The sequence below is a fragment of the Ranitomeya imitator genome, chromosome 3 (genome assembly GCF_032444005.1).
Source record: "Ranitomeya imitator isolate aRanImi1 chromosome 3, aRanImi1.pri, whole genome shotgun sequence".
NCBI classification, from domain to species: Eukaryota; Metazoa; Chordata; class Amphibia; order Anura; family Dendrobatidae; genus Ranitomeya; species Ranitomeya imitator.
In genome coordinates, this window is record NC_091284.1 from 305,090,750 (window position 1) to 305,116,571 (window position 25,822).

Sequence of the window (25,822 nt, forward strand, 5' to 3'; positions counted from 1 at the left end):
GGACCACCAAGGTTAATAGCATACGTAATAAACAATAATACAATAACTAACTATTCACTACCCGTGAATTATATAAACAAAGGAAGAGGTGTACACCCAGAACTTAAGAAGACGGGAGGGTATGTACAGGTGCTGTCATGGACTCCGAGAAACACCGTTAACCGGTGAGTAACTAAGACTTTATCGGTCGTCCATGACAGCACTACGGAGAGAATTACAGAGAGTAACTAACTAGGGAGGGACTACAGCTTGCAGCACCCTTACACCAAAAGAGAGGTCAGAAGAGGCACCCAGGTTCAATCTATAGTGGTTATAGAATGTGTTTGGGGAAGCCCAAGTAGCAGCCTTACAAATCTGGTCGATCGAAACCTCAAATCTTTCCGCCCACAAAGCCGCCATAGCTCTAGTGGAATGCGCTTTAAGACCTTCAGGCACCGGCTTGCCCTTTGAGATGTATGCCAGCGAGATAGCCTCCCTAATCCATCTAGCTAAAGTAGATTTCGATGCTCTATGCCCTTTCCTACTACCCTGATAGGACACGAATAGGGCGTTATCTATCTTCCAGGGATCAGTTACCGCTAGATACTCCAGGATACATCTTTTTACATCTAAAGTGTGTAGCTTCCTTTCCTTATCATTAGTAGGATTGGGGAGAAAAGATGGAAGAACTATTTCCTGTGTTCTGTGGAATCTGGACACTACTTTAGGAAGATATGCTGGATCAGGGGACAGTATCACTCTATCATCCCTAAGCTGCATATAAGGGGGAACCCTGGATAATGCTTGGATGTCGCCTATCCTACGTGCCGATGTTAGGGCCACCAGGAAGGCTACTTTAAGGGATAGATTTTTAATAGAGGCTGAAGTAATCGGCTCAAATGGGGCCTCTGTCATGGCTGAGAGGACTAGGTTCAGGTCCCATGGCATGACCGTATTTTTTACCATTGGCCTAGCCCGTTTTGTCGCCCTGATGAATCTGCTGACCCAGTGATTCTCAGCAATGTTGCAGCCAAAGAGGGCCCCTAAGGCTGAAACCTGCACTTTAAGAGTATTTGGGGATAACCCCATATCTAACCCCTTCTATAGGAATTCCAAAATCTGGTTTATCGGTATTGACTGACCAGCTATTACCCCCGAGTTCTGAAGAAATCTCTTCCAGATCCTGACATAAATTTTTGTGATTATTTTTCTGCTCTTCAGCAGAGTGTTAATGAGGCCCGGAGAGAACCCCCTATCTTAACAGCGCCCGCTCAAAATCCACGCCGTCAGATGAAGGCCAACCGCCCGAGGATGGTAGACTGGGCCCTGGGATAGGAGATCCGGGATGTCTGGCAAGACCCATGGGTCGGCTATCGACATAGCCCTTAGGCATGGAAACCACGTCCTTCTGGGCAATTAATATCACTGTGGCTTTGTCCTTCCTGATTTTCCTCACCACCAGAGGAATTAGAGACAGGGGAGAAAAGGCGTAGGCTAGCCTGAAGTTCCAGTCTATGAGGAGGGCGTCTACTGACAGGGGATTTTCTCTCGGGTTCAGAGAGCAGAATTGAGTCACTCTTCTGTTTTCTTTTGTGGCAAACAGGTCCACCTCCGGTTGACCCCACCTTTCCATGATGAGGTTGAAGATGGAGCCGTTCAGGGACCACTCTCCCTGCTTTAATGTGTTGCGGCTTAAGAAATCCACCATAATGTTTTCTGCTCCGCTTATGCGAAGAGCCGACAATGAGAGGAGATGTTGCTCTGCTAGCTGGAACAGACGATCTGCTACGCACATTAGGGATTTGGAACGGGTCCCGCCTTGGTGGTTTATATATGCCACGGTGACCCGATTGTCCGAGAATACCCGCACGTGGTGGCCCTGTAGATAGACAAGGAGTGATTTAACAGCCTGTTCCACTGCCGTTAACTCCTTCAGGATGGAGGACATTTCCATCTGACACTGATCCCAACGCCCCTGTACGAATATATCCCCCATGTGAGCCCCCCACCCAGAAGGGCTAGCGTCTGAGGTGACTATACGGGTTACATTATATTCCCAGGGGACCCCCGTGGACAGGTTCCCTCGGTCTAGCCACCATTCGAGGGATACAATAGCGTCTTGGGATAGGGTCAGCAGGCTCTCCAGACATCCCCCCAACCTTTTTTGTTGTGACAGCACCTCGCCCTGAAGTATCCTCGTATGATACTGGGCCCATCGGACCGCTGGAATACAGGACGAGAGAGAGCCTAAAAGAGACATGGCTCTTCTAAGGGACATGGTGGGGTTTTTAGAGGCATTCAGCACCTGAAGGTGCAGGCGATCAATTTTCTCGAGAGGCAGACGGCATTCCTGAACCTGAGAATCCAGGGTCAGGCCTAAAAATCGCTGCACCACCATGGGCTGTAACCGAGATTTTTTAACATTTAGCATCCACCCCAGACGTTCCAGAGCAGACATTACTTTATGTAATTGTTCCAGACAGTGATCTGCCGTTTTACCTACGATAAGGAGATCATCCAGGTAGGGGATTATTAGAATGTCAGACTCACTCATGTAGGTGTGCCATAACTTCAGCCATTACCTTGGTAAACACCCGAGGGGCGACTGATATACCAAAAGGGAGTGCCCTATACTGGAAATGTCTGACTACCCCCTCCAACCGCACCGCCACCCTCAGGAATCGTTGGTGTCCTGCATAAATGGGGATATGGTAATAGGCGTCCTTTAACCCCTTTACCCCCAAGGGTGGTTTGCACGTCAATGACCAGGCCAATTTTTACAATTCTGACCACTGTCCCTTTATGAGGTTATAACTCCGAAACGCTTCAACGGATCCTGGTGATTCTGACATTGTTTTCTCGTGACATATTGTACTTCATGATAGTGGTAAAATTTCTTTGATAGTACCTGCGTTTATTTGTGAAAAAAACGGAAATTTGGCGAAAATTTTGAAAATTTCGCAATTTTCAAACTTTGAATTTTTATGCAATTAAATCACAGAGATATGTCACACAAAATACTTAATAAGTAACATTTCCCACATGTCTCCTTTACATCAGCATAATTTTGGAACCAATTTTTTTTTTGTTAGGGAGTTATAAGGGTTAAAAGTTGACCAGCAATTTCTCATTTTTACAACACCATTTTTTTTTAGGGACCACGTCTCATTTGAAGTCATTTTGAGGGGTCTATATGATAGAAAATGCCCAAGTGTGACACCATTCTAAAAACTGCACCCCTCAAGGTGCTCAAAACCACATTCAAGAAGTTTATTAACCCTTCAGGTGTTTAATAGGAATTTTTGGAATGTTTAAATAAAAATGAACATTTAACTTTTTTACACAAAAAATTTACTTCAGCTCCAATTTGTTTTATTTTACCAAGGGTAACAGGAGAAATTGGACCCCAAAAGTTGTTGTCCAATTTGTCCTCAGTACGCTGATACCCCATATGTGGGGGGGAACCACCGTTTGGGCGCATGGGAGGGTTCGGAAGGGAAGGAGCGCCATTTGGAATGCAGACTTAGATGGAATGGTCTGCAGGCGTCACATTGCGTTTGCAGAGCCCCTAATGCACCTAAACAGTAGAAACCCCCCACAAGTGACACCATTTTGGAAAGTAGACCCCCTAAGGAACTCATCTTGATGTGTTGTGAGAGCTTTAAACCCCCAAGTATTTCACTACAGTTTATAACGCAGAGCCATGCAAATAAAAAATATTTTTTTTTCCACAAAAATTATATTTTAGCCCCCAGTTTTGTATTTTTCCAAGGTTAGCAGGAGAAATTGGACCCTAAATGTTGTTGTCCAATTTGTCCTGAGTACGCTGATACCCGATATGTGGGGGGGAACCACCGTTTGGGCGCATGGGAGGGCTCGGAAGGGAAGGAGCATCATTTGGAATGCAGACTTAGATGGATTGGTCTGCAGGCGTCACATTGCGTTTGCAGAGCCCCTAATGTACCTAAACAGTAGAAACCCCCCACAAGTGACCCCATATTGGAAACTAGACCCCTCAATGAACTTATCTAGATGTGTTGTGAGAACTTTGAACCCCCAAGTGTTTCACTACAGTTTATAACGCAGAGCCGTGAAAATAAAAAATCTTTTTGTTTTCCCACAAAAATTATTTTTTAGCCCCCAGTTTTGTATTTTCCCAAGGGTAACAGGAGAAATTGGTCCACAAAAGTTGTTGTCCAATTTGTCCTGAGTACGCTGATACCCCATATGTTGGGGTAAACCCCTGTTTGGGCACACAGGAGAGCTCGGAAGGGAAGGAGCACTGTTTTACTTTTTCAACGCAGAATTGGCTGGAATTGAGATCGGACGCCATGTCGTGTTTGGAGAGCCCCTGATGTGCCGAAACAGTGGAAACCCCCCAATTATAACTGAAACCCTAATCTAAACACACCCCTAACCCTAATTCCAACGGTAACCCTAACCACACCTCTAACCCTGACACACCCCTAACCCTAATCCCAACCCTATTCCCAACTGTAAATGTAATCTAAACCCTAACCCTAACTTTAGCCCCAACCCTAACCCTAACCCTAGCCCTAACCCTAGCCCTAACCCTAGCCCTAACCCTAGCCCTAACCCTAGCCCTAGCCCTAACCCTAGCCCTAACCCTAGCCCTAACCCTAGCCCTAATGGGAAAATGGAAATAAATACATTTTTTTTTTATTTTTCCCTAACTAAGGGGGTGATGAAGGGGGGTTTGATTTACTATTATAGCGAGTTTTTTAGCGGATTTTTATGATTGGCAGCCGTCACACACTGAAAGACCCTTTTTATTGCAAAAAATATTTTTTGCAATACCACATTTTGAGAGCTATAATTTTTCCATATTTTGGTCCACAGAGTCATGTGAGGTCTTGTTTTTTGCGGGACGAGTTGACGTTTTTATTGAAAACATTTTTGGGCACGTGACATTTTTTGATCGCTTTTTATTCCGATTTTTGTGAGGAAGAATGACCAAAAGCCAGCTATTCATGAATTTCTATTGGGGGAGGCGTTTATACTGTTCCGCGTTTGGTAAAATTGATAAATCAGTTTTATTCTTCGGGTCAGTACGATTACAGCGATACCTCATTTATATCATTTTTTTATGGTTTGGCGCTTTTATACGATAAAAACTATTTTACAGAAAAAATTATTATTTTTGCATCGCTTTATTCTCAGGACTATAACTTTTTTATTTTTTTGCTGATGATGCTGTATGGCGGCTCTTTTTTTGCGGGACAATATGACGCTTTCAGCGGTACCATGGTTATTTATATCTGTCCTTTTGATCGCGTGTTATTCCACTTTTTGTTCGGCGGTATGATAATAAAGCGTTGTTTTTTGCCTCGTTTTTTTTTTTTTTTCTTACGGTGTTTACTGAAGGGGTTAACTAGGGGGACAGTTTTATAGGTCGGGTCGTTATGGACGCGGCGATACTAAATATGTGTACTTTTATTGTTTTTTTTTTTTTTATTTAGATGAAGAAATGTATTTATGGGAATAATATTTTTTTTTTTTTCATTATTTTTGAATATTTTTTTTTATTTTTTTTTACACATTTGGAAAATTTTTTTTTAACTTTTTTACTTTGTCCCAGGGGGGGACATCACAGATCAGTGATCTGACAGTTTGCACAGCACTCTGTCAGATCACTGATCTGACATGCAGCGCTGCAGCCTTCACAGTGCCTGCTCTGAGCAGGCTCTGTGAAGCCACCTCCCTCCCTGCAGGACCCGGATCCGCGGCCATCTTGGATCCGGGGCTGGAGGGAGCAGGGAGGGAGGTGAGACCCTCGCAGCAACGCGATCACATCGCGTTGCTCCGGGGGTCTCAGGGAAGCCCGCAGGGAGCCCCCTCCCTGCGCGGTGCTTCCCTGCACCGCCGGCACATCGCGATCATCTTTGATCGCGGTGTGCCAGGGGTTAATGTGCCGGGGGCGGTCCGTGACCGCTCCTGGCACATAGTGCCGGATGTCAGCAGCGATAAGCAGCTGACACCCGGCCGCGCTCCCCCCGTGAGCGCGGCCGATCGGCTATGACGTACTATCCCGTCCAGGGTCAGATAAGCCCAGGGCACCTCGACGGGATAGTACGTCTAAGGTCACAGAGGGGTTAAATCCAATACTACCATAAAGCAGTTTTTAAACAGTAGCTTTATTGCGGTGTTAATAGTCTCCATTTTAAATTACTGTATGGTCTGGAAATTGTTAAGAGCCCTAAGATTAATAATAGTTCTAAAGGACCCGTCAGGCTTACGTATCAGGAATAGAGGAGAGTAGAACCCTCTACCCTGTTCTCCTTCCGGAACCTCTGATAGGACAATCTTAACGAGCAGGTCGCGAACTTCCATTTCCAGGGCCGCCTGTTCTGCTGGAGAGGACCTGAGTGGCGTAATTCTGAAGCAATTCTAAGGGATAGAGGAGAACTCTAGCCGCAGACCCGTAGCTATTATTCCCAAAATCCAATCGCTACTGGAGATTTTGGACCAGGCCGGGTAGAAGGCAGAAAGTCTACCTCCCACCGGGGCGACTAGTCATTGGGGTGGTTTTTTGACTTCCCGGGATGGTTCCTAACGTCCCCCACCTCCAAACATAAATCCAGTAACTTTCTTCCTTTTATCGTCCCATCTGCTCTGGTCTCTAGCTGGTCTCCTTCGGAAGAACCTCTTCCCTGCGAAGGGACGCCTGTAAGAAGTGGTCGGTAGACTGGGAAATTTTTTCTTCTCGTCTCTGGCTTTCTCCAGCAGTTCGTCCAGGACTGGACTGAACAGGTATTCCCCTTCGCACGGGATAGAGCACAGACGGGATCTGGATTGAAGGTCACCCGGCCAACATTTCAGCCACAGGGCCCTGCGTGCCGCATTTGATAGTCCTGCCGCTCTGGCCGGCATCCTTGCCGAATCTGCAGATGCGTCCGCGAGAAAGGCAGCGGCGTTCTGAATTGTTGGCAGGAATTTTAACATAGAATCCCTGGAGACTCCCTCTTCCAATTTGGACCCTAGCTGATCCAGCCAGACCATCATTGATCTGGCTGCACATGTCGCCGCTATTGCAGGTCTTAGGGCACCCGCCAACATCTCCCATGTCCCTTTAAGAAATGAGTCAGCCTTCTTATCGAGGGGATCCCTTAGGGAAGCCATGTCGTCAAAGGGGATAGATGATCTATTAGACGCCTTAGCCACTGCTGCGTCCAATTTTGGTGCTTTATCCCACGTATTCACCAGGGGTCCTCAAAGGGATATCTGCGTTTAAAGGCCGGTGGAAAGGAGCCTTTCTTCTCTGGCTTTTTCCATTCCCTTTTGATAAGGTTCTGAACCTTGTCATTAAGCGGAAAAGACCTACGCTTTTTTGGGTCTAGACCGCCAAACATTAGATCCTGCGCTGAAAGTTCTGGCCTTTCGTCAGCCACCCCCATGGTGGATCTAACTGATTTGATCAGCTTGTCCATCTGGTCCAGCGGGAAACAGAAACGATTAGAATCTTCTTCTGAAGAGGACGCTGAGGAAACAGAGGTGTCTGAATCATTCTCCCTTCTAGGGCCAGTGGACGAATCCGAATCTGAGGCGCTAGGCTCCCTTCTTCTTTTGGAAAGCTCCCCCCGGGACAGGGATTTCAGGGAATCTTTCACCTCCTTCCTGATAATCTCCCTAAGGTTTGATGTAAAATCAGGAGACTCTTCCGCCACCTATGGGAGCGGAGAAAAAGGCTATATAATTTTACCCCGGTGCTACCGCTAAACCGTGTTCCCATCAATTTATTTCCTACCGTCTGCCGCACACACAACTGACAAAGTCTTTTAGGGTAGGCGTCTGGCAAAGGGCAAGCGCATAGGGCGCACTCCTTGTTTTTTACTTTACCAGCGCATTTTTTCCCCTAAGGAAATAAACATAGGAAAAGACTGCATCAGGGTACGTTCACGAAGATCTCTTACCCAGGCAGTAGCGGTAGGTACCGGATCACTGGGGGGGTCGGTCCAGATCCTGTTGTCTATATCTGCGACTGGGCTGATTACTGCGTCCGCGGGTCTTCGGCTGGGGGTTTGCATGGGACTTCTCCAAGGATCTGTCCTGCTCCTGCTCCAGCAGACCGACGGCAGCTTCCGGCTCATCCATAGCTGCAGATGGGCACACAAGCAGCCCTGCAGCGTTCTGTTCGGCTATAAATAGCCCTTCCCCCGGATCCGGAACATGTGCAGCTGTGTGGCCGAATCAACCCCCCCACGTGCAGGACACTCCTCCATCCCCAATCGCCCCCCCACCCCACCGCGGCGCTGTGAGCAAAAAACCGGCCGGCGTTTGACTTCCGGTATAGGCCCCGCCCCCTGCACGGCACTTCCGGTTTCGGGCAGTGCACTGAGGGACGCTCCCGGAAGCCGGGGACGGCTCTGCCGGACCCCCCAGCCGCCCGCCGCTACACTACCGCCGACCACGGCTGCAGCACAGCGGTGATTGTGGCAGAAGCCAGCGCCCGACCCCCTGCTCCGGTCCCGCCCCCTAACCGAAAGGAGCGCACAGGGCGCTCCCGGAAAGCCTGCACCGCACTGCACCGACGGGGGACCAGAGGTGGGGAAGACCGTGGCCCAGGAGGGTGAACCGACTCTGGGGGGGGGGGCATACTCACCTCGCTGCCACTGGGGATGGACCTCCTCCGGACGTCGCTCCAGCCTGCACCGCTCACTGTCATGGAGTCCTACCCGGACCCACCGTGGCGCTTCCAGGGACCCGCACTGCCCGAGGTAGGAGACCCCCTCGCTACCTGGGTCGGACAGCCGGCCTGGGTGTTGATAGGTGAACGAAGTCGAAGTCGTCGTATCTGAAGGGAATCCTGTCCTCCAGGAACAGGAAACCAACTGATGCGTGGGAGAGGTGCCGCCCTTATGTATCTGTAGGTTTCCTGTTCCTGAAGGGCGGATCCCCTCTCTCCGTAGTGCTGTCATGGACGACCGATAAACAGGGATTTAACCATGCCCATTTGACCAGATCAGCCTGATTGACAGGCGAAAACGGCGACTTTAGTAAGGTATTTCAGCAGCATAGGTGGGGAATCAGGGGACAAAAAATACACTATTTGCAATCTTTGTGAGACAGAATGAACAATTCGATAGCAGATCAAGAATTGCTTTTAATTTATTTTTTTACAGTGTTCACCGTGCTGTATAAGTGATAAGACAGTTTTATTCTTCCAGTCAATACGATTAAAGTGATGAGATTTATATTGTTTTTAGGTTTGGCCACCATCGCACACAAACACTTTTTTTTTACCCAAATAATGTTTTTGCATAACTGTATTTTGAGAGCTATAATTTTTCTATTTTTCTGAGGACAGAGCTGAGTAGTCCTTTGTTTTTAGCAGGAAATGAAGTTTTCAGGGATACTATTTTCAATTTACATATGACATTTTGATTACATTTTATTCCAAATTTGTTCACTAGCTGTCACAGGGTTACAGCAACAGAGAGGAGCCTGAAGACCGCAGCGTGATTTCTCCTTTTCCTGCACTGATTAGAAGCCCTTCACCTTCATAATAAACGGTGTACATTTCTTTTAGCAGTGCAGGGGTTAATCTGCTCAGCTCAGAGCTCCTGGAAGCTCTCCTTAAGGCTCTCAGCAGTGCACTGTTTGTTATTCCAATCTCCTATTTAAACTGGGCCCTGGCTAGCATTCATTGTCAGAGTTAGCTTATGATGCATGGCTGGAGTTTGTTGATGTTTATTATTGTAGAAGGATTTTGTTGGATTTATCTGTAACTGTTGCTAGGTTTTGAGTGTTTGATAATTCCCTTTCGGTTTACCCCTGTTCTGAGATGGGCGGACACCTGGACACCTGGATGTCTGGGTCCAGCTGAACAGTTAGAAAAAGTTTGGGTACTAGAACAGTACCTGGACCCCGCACTTGAATGGGGGGCCCGAACATTAAGTGTTTGCCAAGAACAGCGCTTCTGATCAGCAGTAAAATCATCATCACTGGTCAGACACCCAGTTCCTACGATGTCAAAAGACAGCGCGAGTGCACAGCTGCGATCTGAGGTATAAAGTTTACCTCTGGTCACTGGTGTCAGCTGATGGGACTACTGCTCCCATCAGCTGACGCCTGCGGCCGCTAGTAACTGCTAGAGCAGGCAGCAGCTGATGGGATAATTCATTAGCCGGCGCCCATACTGTAAATATATAATTAAAAAAAAAAAAAATACAGCGTGGGTTCCCCTGTTTTTTGATAACCAACCAATGTAAAATCACAGCTGTTTTTTTTAAAAAAATAAATAAAAAAACAGCCTTGGGTCTCCCTCATTTTTGACAACCAGACAAGCTGAAGAAGACAGCTAGGGGCTGGTACTTTCAGGCTGGTAAGGGGCCATGGATACTGCCCTCCTAATCCCCTCGTCTAAAAATAGAAGCCCACAGCTGCATAGAAAAAGCGCATCTATTAGATGCGCCGATTCTGGCACTTTGCCCGACTCTTCCCACTTGCCCTGTAGCGGTGGCAAATGGGGTTCAAATTTGTGGGGGTTGATGTCACCTTTGTATTGTCAGGCGACATCAAGCCCACATCTTAGTAATGGAGAGGCGTCTATCCATTACAAATCCTATAAGTTGTATGGCAAATAAAGACACAGGCAGAATAAAGCCTTTTAATTGAAATAAAACAAAACACACTTTACTTTTTTATTTAAAATTAACAAGCAGTTATACTCGCCTAATGCCCATTCCATCGAATCCCTCGTCCCTTGTAATAAAACAAAAATAAAAAAACAACAATATCCCTCATCTGTCAGTCATTCTGTTTCACGGCGTAATCCATGTCTGGGGGATAAACAGTTTTCAACCTGGACTGTGCCAAAATGCCACCGTCTAGGCTGAGAACCACCGATGAATGAGCTGCAGCGAGCGCAGCATCAGTAACTAGTGGTGACGTCATCAAGGTTACTGCCTGTCACTGAGGCTGTGTTCCCAGCCATGCAAATGAACTGCGGTGACCTTGGTGAGATCATCTTTAGCACAGTGAGAAAAAAAACTCACAGTGCAGAGGCGAGTTCACCAAAGTTCTCCAGTAGAATTTCACTGCGGTGAATTTGAACTGCATCTGAAGAGTCCAGACTGAGGGCGGATTCAGGAGCTAAGGCAAGGTATGTGGCTCCGGCATCTTCACCATCAGAAGTAAACTGGGGAAGAGGGAGAGCTAGGGTGCCCCTAGCTTTAGGGACGGGAAGGAGACCATGGTCCTTGGACACCCAACAACAGAGTCGTGACACTAGCATGATACATTTTTTCGCAGTGTTCACCATAATGGTTAAATAGTTTGATGGCTTTAGGGTATGTGAACACGTTCAGGAAATGGCAGTGCTTTGGACGCAGTACCTGTCCGCTGCGTCCAAAGTGCTGCCACCTATTGAACACAGGTGAATCCACATGAAGTCACTCAAAAGTGCAAACTCACTGCGTCCAATACATTGTACGGATGAAACTTATCTTGCGGAGACTCATGTCCGTCTCCACGGGTTGTCTGCGGGTGCCACTGGATGAATAGTGGACATGGGATTTATTGAAATCCCATCCACTATACTGTAACATATGGATGCTGCGGGTTGGACGCTGCGCAAGTAAGCATCCTCCAACCCGCAGCGTTTACTTATTGTGTGCACATACCCTAATAGATCCGGAACTGGCAATACCAAATGTTCTTTTCCATTTGCACATAAAAATGTGTATTTATAAATAATAATAATAATAATAAGGTTGAAAGAAGACTAAGTCCATCTAGTTCAACCCACAGCCTAACCTAACATGCCCTAACATGTTGATACAGAGGAAGGCAAAAAAAACCCATGTGGCAAAGAGCAAGCTCCACATTGGGGAAAAAAAATTCCTTCCCGACTCCACATATGGCAATCAGACTAGTTCCCTGGATCAACGCCCTATCAAGGAATCTAGCGTATATATCCTGTAACATTATAGTTTTCCAGAAAGGTATCCAGTCCCCTCTTAAATTTAAGTAACGAATCGCTCATTACAACATCATACGGCAGAGAGTTCCATAGTCTCACTGCTCTTACAGTAAAGAATCCACGTCTGTTATTATGCTTAAACCTTCTTTCCTCCAGACGTAGAGGATGCCCCCTTGTCCCTGTCTCAGGTCTATGATTAAAAAGATCATCAGAAAGGTCTTTGTACTGTCCCCTCATATATTTATACACTAGATTGTGGCCCGATTCTAACGCATCGGGTATTCTAGAATATGCATGTCCCCGTAGTATATGGACAATGATGATTCCAGAATTTGCGGCAGACTGTGCCCGTCGCTGATTGGTCGAGGCAACCTTTATGACATCATCGTCGCCATGGCAACCATTATGACATCTACGTCGATACTGTGCCCGTTGCTGATTGGTCGAGGCCTGGCGGCCTTGACCAATCAGACGCGGGATTTCTACGTCCTTTATGACATCATCGTCGCTGTGCCGGTCGCTGATTGGTCGAGGCCTGGCGGGTTTCTACGTCGATACTGTGCCCATCGTTGATTGATTGGTCGAGGCCGCTAGGCCCCGACCAGAGACGCGGGATTTCCAGGACAGACAGACAGACAGACAGACAGACGGAAAAACCCTTAGGCAATTATATATATAGATTAAAATAAGATTACCCCTTACTCTTCGTTTTTCAAAACTAAATAGCCTCAAGTGTAATAACCTATCTTGGTATTGCAGACCCCCCCCAGTCCTCTAATAACCTTGGTCGCTCTTCTCTGCACACCAGCTCCAGTTCAGCTATGTCTGTCTTATACACCGGAGACCAGAACTGTGCACAGTATTCTAAGTGTGGTCGAACAAGTGACTTGTATAGAGGTAAAATTATGTTCTCCTCATGAGCATCTATGCCTCTTTTAAGGCATCCCATTATTTTATTTGCCTGACACTGGCCACTGAATATTAGTTTGTCATCCACCCATACACCCAGGTCTTTTTCATTGATGGTTTTGCCCAGAGTTTTAGAATTAAGCACATAGTTATACATCTTATTACTTCTACCCAAGTGCATGACCTTACATTTATCCCCATTAAAGCTCATTTGCCATTTATCAGCCCAAGCTTCTAGTTTACATAAATCATCCTGTAATATAAAATTGTCCTCCCCTGTATTGATTACCTGCAGAGTTTAGTGTCATCTGCAAATATTGAAATTCTACTCTGAATGCCCCCTACAAGGTCATTAAAAAATATGTTAAAAAGAAGAGGGCCCAATACTGACCCCTGTGGTACTCCACTGCTAACCGCTACCCAGTCCGAGTGTATTCCATTAATAACCACCCTCTGTTTCCTATCCCTGAGCCAGCTCTCAACCCACTTACACATATTTTCCCCTATCCCCATTATTCTCATTTTATGTATCAACCTTTTGTGTGGCACCGTATCAAAAGCTTTTGACAAGTCCATATACACTACATCTACTGGGTTCCCTTGGTCCAGTCCGGAACTTACCTCTTCATAGAAACTCATCAGATTAGTCTGACATGAACGGGCCGGCCCCTAGTAAACCCGTGCTGATATTGGGTCATGAGGTTATTCCTCTTCAGATACTCCAGTATAGCATCCCTTAGAATGCCCTCCAGGATTTTACCCACAGTAGAGGTTAAGCTTACTGGCCTATAATTACCGAGTTCAGTTTTTGTCCCCTTTTTGAATATTGGCACCACATTTGCTATATTATGGAGTCTTTAAAGATTAAAAATAATAGTCTATCAATGACTGTACTTAATTCCTGCAGTACTCGGGGGTGTATCCCATCCGGGCCAGGAGATTTGTCAATTTTAGTGATTTTTAGACGCTGCCGTACTTCCTGCTGGGTTAAGCAGGTGACATTTAATGTGGAATTTTTGTTATCACTGATCATATTGTCTGCCATGGGATTTTCTTTTGTAAATACTGATGAAAAAAAGTCATTTAGCATATTGGCTTTTTCCTCATCCTCATCCACCATTTCACCCAAAATGCATACATCATGCTTATCGACGGATCTAACAAGCCAGCAGGTCATTATTTGACCTCTGATTGCCATGACAAGCATTGGCTGATCGCTTGGACTCCGATTGGTTAAAAGAGGGACCTGCTTCTCTTTCACAACCTTCCAAATGCCACAATCACTATTGATCATGGCATCTAGAGGGTTAAACAATCAGAGGCTGTGCTGACACCTGCCCTGGCTTTTACAGCAGGAGCTGAGCTATCAACCTTTCCTATCAGTTAAGCTTAGCTGCTGGGGTGATTATGTAAAAAGTATAATATCTTTTTTTCCCCGCAACCATTGTATTTGCATACGAGTACTTTACCAACTGTGATCATAATATAGTTGTATTCGTTAAGCTGTTATATACATCTTTCCTATTGCCGTGCAAGCATTGGTTTAAGTATTGTTGCTATTTGCTTTATCTTTAGGGTCTGACCGAGCTATAGGGACCTATTTATCTGGGTCACTAGTATAGCCCCTAAGGCACCACCCGTATTTAGTATCCCGATATATCTTCTTTTAGGGATTCAGCCAGGGTTAATAGGGGCAGCCGCCGAGGAGCGGGGGCGCCATTTGCGTTCAAGAGGGTGCCAACCTCCGCTGACAGGTAGGGAGACTCGGTTAGGGACTCCTTAGGGTGTATTAGCCTTAGTTTCAGGCGTTATACTTTAGCATTAGGGATTGGTACGGTCAGACCGTTTGTCTTTACTGGTGAATCACTACCTGGTGTTTTTTCTCTTTTTTTGGTCCCGAGTTTGGTTAGGCCATGTATTGGGTGTTGTTTGTGGTATAGTATCTTTATACATGTAGAGGGACTTATAGGGCCTTAAGGGTGAGTCGCCGGTGAGCGGGGGCGCCATATTGCGTCCAAGAGGGTGCCAACCTCCGCAGACAGGCAGGGAATATTTGTAGGGACGTGTAGGGTTTTTGCTATCGGCCCCGTTGTCCCTCCCACCCTTTGCCCTTTATAATCTTTTTGGGCCAGGTTTTTTAATTGACCCACCCCCATTTAGAGGGGTCTGGGTGTTGTGTCAGTCTTTTATCCTTATTTTGTTTAATAAAGTTTATTGGATAGATTAGTTTTCTTTGTTTTTCTTGGGGTGATTATGTAAGCACAAAAACACTATGACAATCACCAGGATGTACTGTTATGTCCTTTTGAAGAAAGTACCTGCCAAATAAACATCATATATCGGGAAGGGGTTAATGGAAGTGCGTCTACAAGGAAAAATTGAAGTAATATTCCAATCCTTATGGCGGTGCAGGGAATTGTTACATTAAACACTACTACACACTGCACTACTAGTACTGGCAGAGGTTGGTTCTGTTCTGCAGAAAGTGTGCATGTACAAAGCCGGATGTCAAAGTGTCGGGGAGTGGTTACAACACACTCACTGTGCACTGAATGTAACAGCTCCCTAGAAGAATAGAACTTCATTTTCTTGTAGCTGCTCTTCCAGTACATCAGTTTAACAGGATTTATACAATACTTACCTGCAGATTACCAAAATATCTGAAGGCAAATAGTGTTTTAGGAGGTGATAGGTACAGTTTAATACAGGAATACTAACAATTCAAATATGTGGCTATGAAGTAGCACACTGCAAACCGGAGTTCACCAATTTATACTTTTGTCAAGAGGTAACATCACCCCTTCTTATCACCCCCAGTTGTCCATCATATATTTACCAGGTTTTTTTTTCCTTACATTTAACAATATATCTATGAGCGATAACATAGGATGACATCATAGTTATTATTTTTATCAGTGTTTTCACAAATGGTTCAATAAATATATTTTAACTTCTAAATACAATTTGGGAATCTATGATTTAATAGTGATAAAAGCTTTTCTTATGACACCCAAAAACCATACCTAACAGATATTCCATTCCATGTGCAGACTGGATAACTTCGGTACAAACCGATGAACTGCTGATTCCATTGAGAGCATCATTAGCTTTCTTAATGACCTAAAAAAATGACAAACGGAATCATATGTTCAGTGCTGTACATATGTGGCTGTAAGAGAATGCACAAGACAGTAGCAATTAGAGGACAACTTCCTTCCCTCAGCAGGGGCATTGCAGATGGGTCATAGCTACGTCTTCCAGCATGACAATTACACGCAGCCAGGGTAACTAAGGCTATGTGTACACGCTGCGGATTTTGCTGCGGATCTGCAGCAGTTTTCCATGAGTTTGCAGTACCATGTAAACCTATGGAAAACAAAATCCACAAAGCACATGCTGCAGAAAAAAAACACGCGGAAACGCAGCGGTTTATTTTCCGCAGCATGTCAATTCTTTATGTGGATTCCGCAGCGGTTTACACCTGCTCCACAATAGGAATTCACAGGTATAAAACCGAAGGTGGAATCCGCACAAACACCGCGGTAAATCTGCAGTGCGGTTTACCTGCGGATCTACCAAAAACAGTGCGGAAAAATCTGCACACCATTCCGCAGCGTGTGCACATAGCCTAAGGAGTGGCTCCGAAAGAAGCATTTCAAGGTCCTGGAGTGGCCTTACCAGTCTCCAGACCTGAACCCAATAGAAAATCTTTGGAGGGAGCTGAAGCTCAATGCTGCCCAGAGTCAGCCCTGAAACCTGAAAGGTTTGCAGAAGAAATGTATGGGGGAGTAGGCCAAAATCTTTGATGCAGTGTGTGCAAACTTGGTCAAGACCTACCGGAAAGGTCTGACCTCTGTAACTGCAAACAAAGGGTTCTGTACCAAATTTTAAAGTTCTGTTTTTTATTGCATCAAATACTTATTTCATGTAGTAAAGTGCAAATTAATTATAGAAAAATCATACAACGTGATTTTCTGTATGTTTTTTTTTTTTTAAGATACTGTCTCACAGTTGAAGTGTACATATGAAAAAAATTACAGACCTCTTCATTATTTTAAGATGGGAAAACTATATATATATATACATATATATATATATATATATATATATATATATATATATATATATATATTTTCCCCCACTGTGTATGTATATATACACACACGTTAAAAATTACTGTTATTGGGAGCAGTTAAGCAAGTTGAAGATGAAATGATCTCTTAAAGGGAATCTGTCACCCCTTTTTTTCGATTTGAGATAAAAATATGGTTCAATTGTGCCTGAGATCTGCTTTACAGCAGTACCTTTCATATCCCCGGATTTCCAACCTTTGCTGAGAAAATACCTTTGTAATCGTCGTTGAACCATATTTTTTTATCTCAAATCGAAAAAAAAAAGGGGTGACAGATTCCCTTAAAAGGCCTAAAGTTAAAGATGACACATTACCGTTGAATGTTAGGCAAAAAATATACAGTGGGGCAAAAAAGTATTTAGTCAGTCAGCAATAGTGCAAGTTCCACCACTTAAAAAGATGAGAGGCGTCTGTAATTTACATCATAGGTAGACCTCAACTATGGGAGACAAACTGAGAAAAAAAAATCCAGAAAAACACATTGTCTGTTTTTTTAACATTTTATTTGCATATTATGGTGGAAAATAAGTATTTGGTCAGAAACAAACAATCAAGATTTCTGGCTCTCACAGACCTGTAACTTCTTCTTTAAGAGTCTCCTCTTTCCTCCACTCATTACCTGTAGTAATGGCACCTGTTTAAACTTGTTATCAGTATAAAAAGACACCTGTGCACACCCTCAAACAGTCTGACTCCAAACTCCACTATGGTGAAGACCAAAGAGCTGTCAAAGGACACCAGAAACAAAATTGTAGCCCTGCACCAGGCTGGGAAGACTGAATCTGCAATAGCCAACTAGCTTGGAGTGAAGAAATCAACAGTGGGAGCAATAATTAGAAAATGGAAGACATACAAGACCACTGATAATCTCCCTCGATCTGGGGCTCCACGCAAAATCCCACCCCGTGGGGTCAGAATGATCACAAGAACGGTGAGCAAAAATCCCAGAACCACGCGGGGGGACCTAGTGAATGAACTGCAGAGAGCTGGGACCAATGTAACAAGGCCTACCATAAGTAACACACTACGCCACCATGGACTCAAATCCTGCAGTGCCAGACGTGTCCCACTGCTTAAGCCAGTACATGTCCGGGCACGTCTGAAGTTTGCTAGAGAGCATTTGGATGATCCAGAGGAGTTTTGGGAGAATGTCCTATGGTCTGATGAAACCAAACTGGAACTGTTTGGTAGAAACACAACTTGTCGTGTTTGGAGGAAAAAGAATACTGAGTTGCATCCATCAAACACCATACCTACTGTAAAGCATGGTGGTGGAAACATCATGCTTTGGGGCTGTTTCTCTGCAAAGGGGCCAGGACGACTGATCCGGGTACATGAAAGAATGAATGGGGCCATGTATCGTGAGATTTTGAGGGCAAAACTCCTTCCATCAGCAAGGGCATTGAAGATGAAACGTGGCTGGGTCTTTCAACATGACAATGATCCAAAGCACACCGCCAGGGCAACGAAGGAGTGGCTTCGTAAGAAGCATTTCAAGGTCCTGGAGTGGCCTAGCCAGTCTCCAGATCTCAACCCTATAGAAAACCTTTGGAGGGAGTTGAAAGTCCGTGTTGCCAAGCGAAAAGCCAAAAACATCACTGCTCTAGAGGGGATCTGCATGGAGGAATGGGCCAACATACCAACAACAGTGTGTGGCAACCTTGTGAAGGCTTACAGAAAACGTTTGACCTCTGTCATTGCCAACAAAGGATATATTACAAAGTATTGAGATGAAATTTTGTTTCTGACCAAATACTTATTTTCCACCATAATATGCAAATAAAATGTTAAAAAAACAGACAATGTGATTTTCTGGATTTTTTTTCTCAGTTTGTCTCCCATAGTTGAGGTCTACCTATGATGTAAATTACAGACGCCTCTCATCTTTTTAAGTGGTGGAACTTGCACTATTGCTGACTGTTTTGCCACTAAGGGTATGTTCACACGTTCAGGATTTCCATCCTTTTTTTTTCAGGACAGTTTTTTAAAAAAACTGCAGCTCTTGGCAGAAAACGCAGGTCCTTTTTTTGTCCTTTTTTGATGCGTTTTTGATGCGTTTTTTGATGCGTTTTTTGATGCGTTTTTTTATCCTTTTTTTACTGTGTGTTTACTAGGAAGCTTTTTAGGGCTAAAATGGCTGAAAATACCCTAACCCTACCCCTAACCCTACCCCTACCCCTAACCCTACCCCTAACCCTACCCCTAACCCTAACCCTACCCCTATTCTAACCTTAGTGAAAAAAAAAAAAAAAAATTCTTAATTTTTTTATTGTCCCTACCAATGGGGGTGACAAAGTGGGGGGGGGGTGTCATTTACTATTTTTTTATTTTGATCACTGAGATAGGTTATATCTCAGTGATCAAAATGCACTTTGGAGCGAATCTGCCGGCCGGCAGATTCGGCGGGCGCACTGCGCATGCGCCCGCCATTTTGCAAGATGGCGGCGCCCAGGGAGAAGACGGCCGGACGGACACCGGGACGCCGGGTAAGTATAAGGGGGGGAGATTAGGGCACGGGGGGGCATCGGAGCACTGGGGGGGGGCATCGGAGCACGGGGGGGGGGCATCGGAGCACGGGGGGGGCGGGATCGGAGCACGGGGGGGCAGCCACACTCCGCCCACGCACTTCCGCCCGCTCCCCCGCACTTCCTGCTGCAGCGGTTCTGCACATCAAATCGCAGTAAAACCCGCAGATATATTTTTGATCTGCGGGTTTTACTGCGATTTTGACCTCACAATGGAGGTCTATGGGTGCAGAACCGCTGCGGTTCAGGAAGAAGAATTGACATGCTCCTTTTTTCCGGGAGCTATTCAGCGCGGCTTTTTTTTTACAATTTCCGGACCATGTGCACAGTGTGTCCTGTTTTCCATAGGGTACAGTGTACTGTACCCTGCATGGAAAACAGCTGCGGAACCGCAGCGGCAAAAACACATAATTGGTATCGCCGAGTCCGGAACAACCAGAACTATAAAATCGTCATGTTATTTAATCACTATGGTGCACACTGTAAAAAATTATTTAAAAAAAGCCAAAAAATAAAATCTCATCATAAAGACACATAAAAAATGGAATAAAAAGCAATCAAAAAGTCACATGTAAAAAAAAAAAAAAAAAAAAAAAATGGCAAACCATCTCACAAAAAAACAAGCCCTAACATGGTTCTACCAGCAAAAAAATAAAGTTATAACTTTCAGAATATGGAAATGCAAAAACAAATCAAGTTTTGTAAAATATTGTTTTTATCATGCAAATGTAACAAACCATAAAAAACTATATAAATCTGGTATTGTTTTAATCATACTGACCAGAAGAAAAAAAAATCAAACTTAATTTTACTGCATGGTGAACAGCGCAAAAAAAAAAAAGACTGAATTGTTGGTTTTTGTTTATTCTACATCTGAAAAATCTGAATAAAAGCAATCAAAACACCTTATGTACCCTAAAATGTTACAAAAAAAAATATTGAACGCTTTGTGCAAAAAGTCCTCATACACCTTTGTTACTCAAAAAATAAAAAAGTTACATCTCTCTGAAAATTGTGATGAAAAAGTATAGTTACTTACCGATAACGGTATTTCTCAGAGCCCATGACAGCACCACCAGAGAGAGAGGATCCGCCCTTCAGGGACAGGAAATCTATAGAATAAAAGGGCGGTACCTCTCTCCTGCGTCAGTTTGGTTTACAGAGCATCAGAGGTCCTCCAGGTTAGTGACAAGAAAATATACACTTTTAACATATTGCGTAACAGGATTACACTGTGTCTATAATAAAAATACACACTTCGTATAATAAAGTGCTCACCGCACACGTGATAAGGGGGGGAATAAGCAGGTGCTGTCATGGGCTCTGAGAAATACCGTTATCGGTAAGTAACTATGCTTTTCTCAGTCCCCCATGACAGCACCACCAGAGAGAATTTCAGTGATTGTTGCTTAGGGAGGGACCACACACTGCAAGACCCTTCTTCCGAAAGTTAAGTCAGAAGAAGAGGCTAGGTCTAAGCGTTAGTGTCTAAAGAAGGTTGAAGGTGATGACCAGGTGGCCGCCTTACAGATTTTGTCTATTGATACTTCTGAACTTTCAGCTCAGGAGGTCGCCATAGCTCTTGTAGAGTGTGCTTTGAGCCCCTCAGGAACTGTGTTTCCAGTGGACGAGTACGCCAAGGCTATCGCATCTGTTATCCAGCGAGCTATAGTGCTTTTGGAGGCTTTGAGTCCTTTTCTAGGTCCCTGAAAACAGATTAAGAGAGACCCTTCCTTCCTATGCTGTTGGGTGGATTCTAAGTATTGTACTAGACACCTTCTTCACATCTAATGTGTGGAATATTTCCTCTTTCTTATTTTTAGGATTTGGGCAGAAGGAAGGAAGGATTATCTCCTGGGACGTGTGAAAATTGGACGCAACCTTGGGTAGATAGGGTAATCCTAAGAACAGACCCTGCCTATCATCCATGATTTGTGTAAAGGGAGGAATTGCAGATAGAGCCTGGAGATCACTTATTCTACGGGCAGATGTTAAAGCTGTGAGAAGGGCCGTTTTAAGTGATAAAGTTTTAAGTGGTTTCGAATTTATGGGCTCAAACGGGGGTTCTGTTAGAGCTGACAAGACTAAATTTAAGTCCCAGGTTGGTAGTCTTTTTATGTTTATGGGTTTAGATCTTCTAGCAGCTTTAATAAATCGTGTTACCCATGGATTAGCAGCTATATCGGAAATTGTGAGGCACACCGGGTCCCGGAAGCCCCTACCCCAATCCGGGGAGGCGGCCGCACTTCCCCCCACCCCCCGCGCACTCTGCAGACCCCTCGGTCCCAGCAGTGGAGGAATCGGACACCGCACCAGCCGTGACAGGGGCCTCCCCGCCATCATAGCTCGACTGGACGGCTCCGGATCTTCAAGGTACCGATCCTAGAATGTTCCCTGTCAGGGACAGGAAACCGAACTGACGCGGGAGAGAGGTACCGCCCTTTTATTCTATAGATTTCCTGTCCCTGAAGGGCGGATCCTCTCTCTCTGGTGGTGCTGTCATGGGGGACTGAGAAAAAAAAAATGTGTCTATACAGTGGGTACGGAAAGTATTCAGACCCCTTTAAATTTTTCACTCAGTTTCATTGCACCTATTTGGTACATTCAAAAAAGTTCATTTTCTTCACATTAATGTACACTATGCATCCCATCTTGACTGAAAAAAAAAACCGAAATGTAGAAATTTTTCCAAATTTATTTAAAAAGAAAAACTGAAATATCACATGGTCATAAGTATTCAGACCCTTTGCTCAGACACTCATATTTAAGTCACATGCTGTCCATTTCCTTGTGATGCTCCTTGAGATGGCTTTACTCCTTCATTGGAGTCCAGCTGTTTTTAATTAAACTGATAGGACTTGATTTGAAAGGCACACACCTGTCTATAGAAGACCTCACAGCTCAGAGTGCATGTCAGACCAAATGAGAATCATGAGGTCAAAGGAACTGGCTAAGGAGCTCAGACACAGAATTGTGGCAAGGCACTGATCTGGCCAAGGTTACGACAGAATTTCTGCACTTCTCAAGGCTCCTAAGGGTATGTGCACACGTTCAGGTTTTTTCGCGTTTTTTTTCACGATAAAAACGTGATAAAACCGCATTAGAAACCGCAGACATATGCATCCTATCATTTAGAATGCATACTGCAATTTTTGTGCACATAATGCGTGTATAAGGACTCGACGTCCACGGTGACAAAGAGCATATCGGAGTCCAAAGAGAGACCGTCTGTTACAGAACCCCCGGCACCAAGAAAAAGTTATGCAGTATATGTATGTATAATAGTTTCCATGTGAAATGCATCAGTCCACAGGCTGCGCCCCTGGACAAAATATTCTCTTTCTGACCTACCCCACCTTTGTAATTCCCACAGTAAATACCAGCAGGCTCTGGCCCCCTGCGGCTATTGTAATGTATGTCTGGCCTGTTTTTTCTATTGGCCTGCCCTGTGTATCTGTGTTATATATTCTGTGTGTTGTAAATAAAGGGTGTTCTTTTAGACTGGAAATACCTGGAGTAGCAGTCAGCTTTTATATGCTCCCATGTAATCAAGAAATTCTAGCCAGCGTCCTTCATTCAGAATCCAGCAAAAGCAGAGTGGACCTCCTGAAACACGGGGGGTGCTGTAAGAGGTACTACAGCACAGTAGACCCCGTTACACCGTCGACCCTCACCAGGACGTCCGCAGAGTCACTGACATAGGAGGGCAGCGTCTCCTCCAGAGGTTTTAGATAGTAATCAATAAATGTACATATTAGATCGCAAAGCCCTCCTATGCCAGAGACAATCGGATGCCCCGGGGGGTCCGTAGGGTCCTTGTGTATCTTTGGGAGGAGGTAAAAGGTAGGGACTTTGGGAAATTTTGTCACCAGCCCATCCAGCACTTTTTTGGGAATAATCCCCTTTTCCCATGCATGGGTCAGGATTGAGTCAAGTTTTAAAGAGAAAGTGGTCAAAGGGTTTTGAGGGAGAAGGGTATAGTTATTTTTATCTCTAAGTTGTTTAAATACTTCCTTCTCATATTTGTCCATAGGCCAGATCACGACAGGCTGGTGTGTGGGATAGTTGGACTTCAACAAAATGGCGACGCGCATGTGCACCACGCTCTGGGATCTGACATCTTTTTGAAGGCCTTTTTTAACTCCGGCGTGCAGATATGACGTCACGGGGGATTTCCTCCCTGCACGCTGAAGCTGAGTACCGGCATTACATGCACCTGAGACCCGGGGGCGGCGGCGCCGTGCGCGACACACTATTGGGCAATAGGTGAGTGGGCATACCATATAAGCCAGCAACTATGCAGACATGACATGCACAATTATCTTTTTCTCCCTTGAGAAAGCGGAAGACGCGAAACGTACGTCGGGACGTGTGTGATACTAAGGATGGGCTCACCACATGGGTATATGTCAGGCATTCTATATGTGTTAAGCTGGACTGGGAACTTGGCACTATGCACTTTAGGTCTATTTAGACTAGGGCTTATATATTTGGGATGCCCATATGCTATGACACAGACTATATGATCCCAGAAGCCTGTATACTATTTCCTGTATCACTTTTTTGTGCTATGTACTTGGGTACTCATTCTTTCCTCTTAATGAATACGACATTTTGATATTTTCTGTGTTTTTAATAAAATAAAACACTTTTTGTGAGAGTGGTGTGTTTGGGTACTTGGTACCCGGTTGTTAGATTATGCCCTAGTGGAATGAGCTGTAAGCTTCTGTGGAGGCGAGAGATTCTGGACCTGCTAGGTTTCGGTAATCACTCTTTTTATCCAGTAAGCCACCGAGGTCTTGGCAGCCTTCTTCCCCTTATTCTGGCCATAAAGGTGAACAAATAAATTTTGGTCTTTCCTCCACTTTTCAGTCTCCTGGAAATAACGAAGGACCACTCTCCTTGCGTCAAGAGTGTGGAACTCTTCTTCCTTCTTGTTCCTTGGGATCTGGCAGAAGGATAGTAGAATTATCTCGAGATCTGTGAAACTGAGATTACCTTAGGTAGAAATGATAGGTCAAGACAGATCACTAGTCGGTCTTCCAGTATTCATTCAGTATGGTTCTTTTATTGAGAGAGCCTATAGTTCGCCCACCCGTCTGGCTGTCATGATTGCTACTAGAAAAGCCATTCTCCAGGACAGTTTGTCTAGATTTATTGATGATAAGGTCACAAATGGTGGAAGTGCCAACACCAGGGAACAACTACACACAGGTTCTTTATGGTGTCAAACCAGCTTCTTTTCGGCTAGAGTGATGCTATCAGAATTACTATGATACACTCGGTTCTGGTTTTCTACAGAGTTTTTGGCAGAACGGAGGGAAGGCGTATGCCACCTTGAACTTCCACTAGTGGGCAAAGGCATTGTCTGGGTTCAATGAGAAGTACTGGGCTACCTTCACATTCTGGCGTCCGGCAAACAGATCCACTTCTGGGTAAACCCACTTTCTGGTCATTATGTGGAAGATCTCTGAATTCAGACTACACTCTCCTGAGTACCGCATCTACTCGAGCATAAGCTGACCTGAGTATAAACCGAGACCCCTAATTTTGCCATAACAACTGGGAAAACTTATTGACTCAAGTATAAGCCTAGGGTGGGAAATGCAGCAGCTACTGGCAAATTTCAAAAATAAAAATAGATACCAATAAAAGTAAAATTGATTGAGACATCAGTAGGTTAAGTGTTTTTGAATATCCATATTGAATCAGGAGCCCAATATAATGCTCCATACAGTTCATGATGGGCCCCATAAGATGATCCATATTAAAATATGCCCCATGTAAAGCTGCACAAAAGGTTAATGATGGCCTTTTAAGATGCTCCATAGAATATTATGCCCCATATAATGCTGCACAAAGGTTGATGGCCCCATAAGATGCCCCATAGATTATTCCCCATATAATGCTGCACAAAGGTTGATGGCCCCATAAGATGCTCCATAGAATATTATGCCTCATATAATGCTGCACAAAGGTTGATGGCCCCATAAGATGCTACATAGATTATGCCCCACAGGCTGCTGCACAAAGGTTGATGGCCCCATAAGATGCTCCATAGATTATGCTCCATATGCTGCTGCAATGAAAAAAAATGACAATCACCTCGTCACTCAGGCCCCCGACATTTGTGATATTCACCTGTCCCCGTTCCTGTCTTCCGGCTCTCTGACTGATCAGGCAGAGGGTATGCACTAACCACGTCATCGCGCCCTCTGACCTGAACGTCACAGCCAGAGGACACAGAAGACAGAACACGGCGGTGGGATGGGGACAGGTGAATATCGCAATGCTCACCCTCACCCATTATACTCACCCTTCTGGCGCGGTCCCTGC

At 44.8% G+C, this 25,822-nt stretch overlaps 1 protein-coding gene across 2 annotated transcripts in view; it reads right to left on the bottom strand.

Moving 5' to 3' along the window:
- Nucleotides 1–25,822, bottom strand: part of SYNRG (synergin gamma) — a 474,426-nt gene that overhangs the window by 137,804 nt on the left and 310,800 nt on the right. For both annotated transcript variants that reach the window (XM_069756583.1, XM_069756584.1), the window contains one exon: nucleotides 15,853–15,949. In XM_069756583.1, the coding sequence (XP_069612684.1) occupies nucleotides 15,853–15,949 (97 nt within the window). The remainder of the gene's footprint in view (nucleotides 1–15,852; nucleotides 15,950–25,822) is intronic.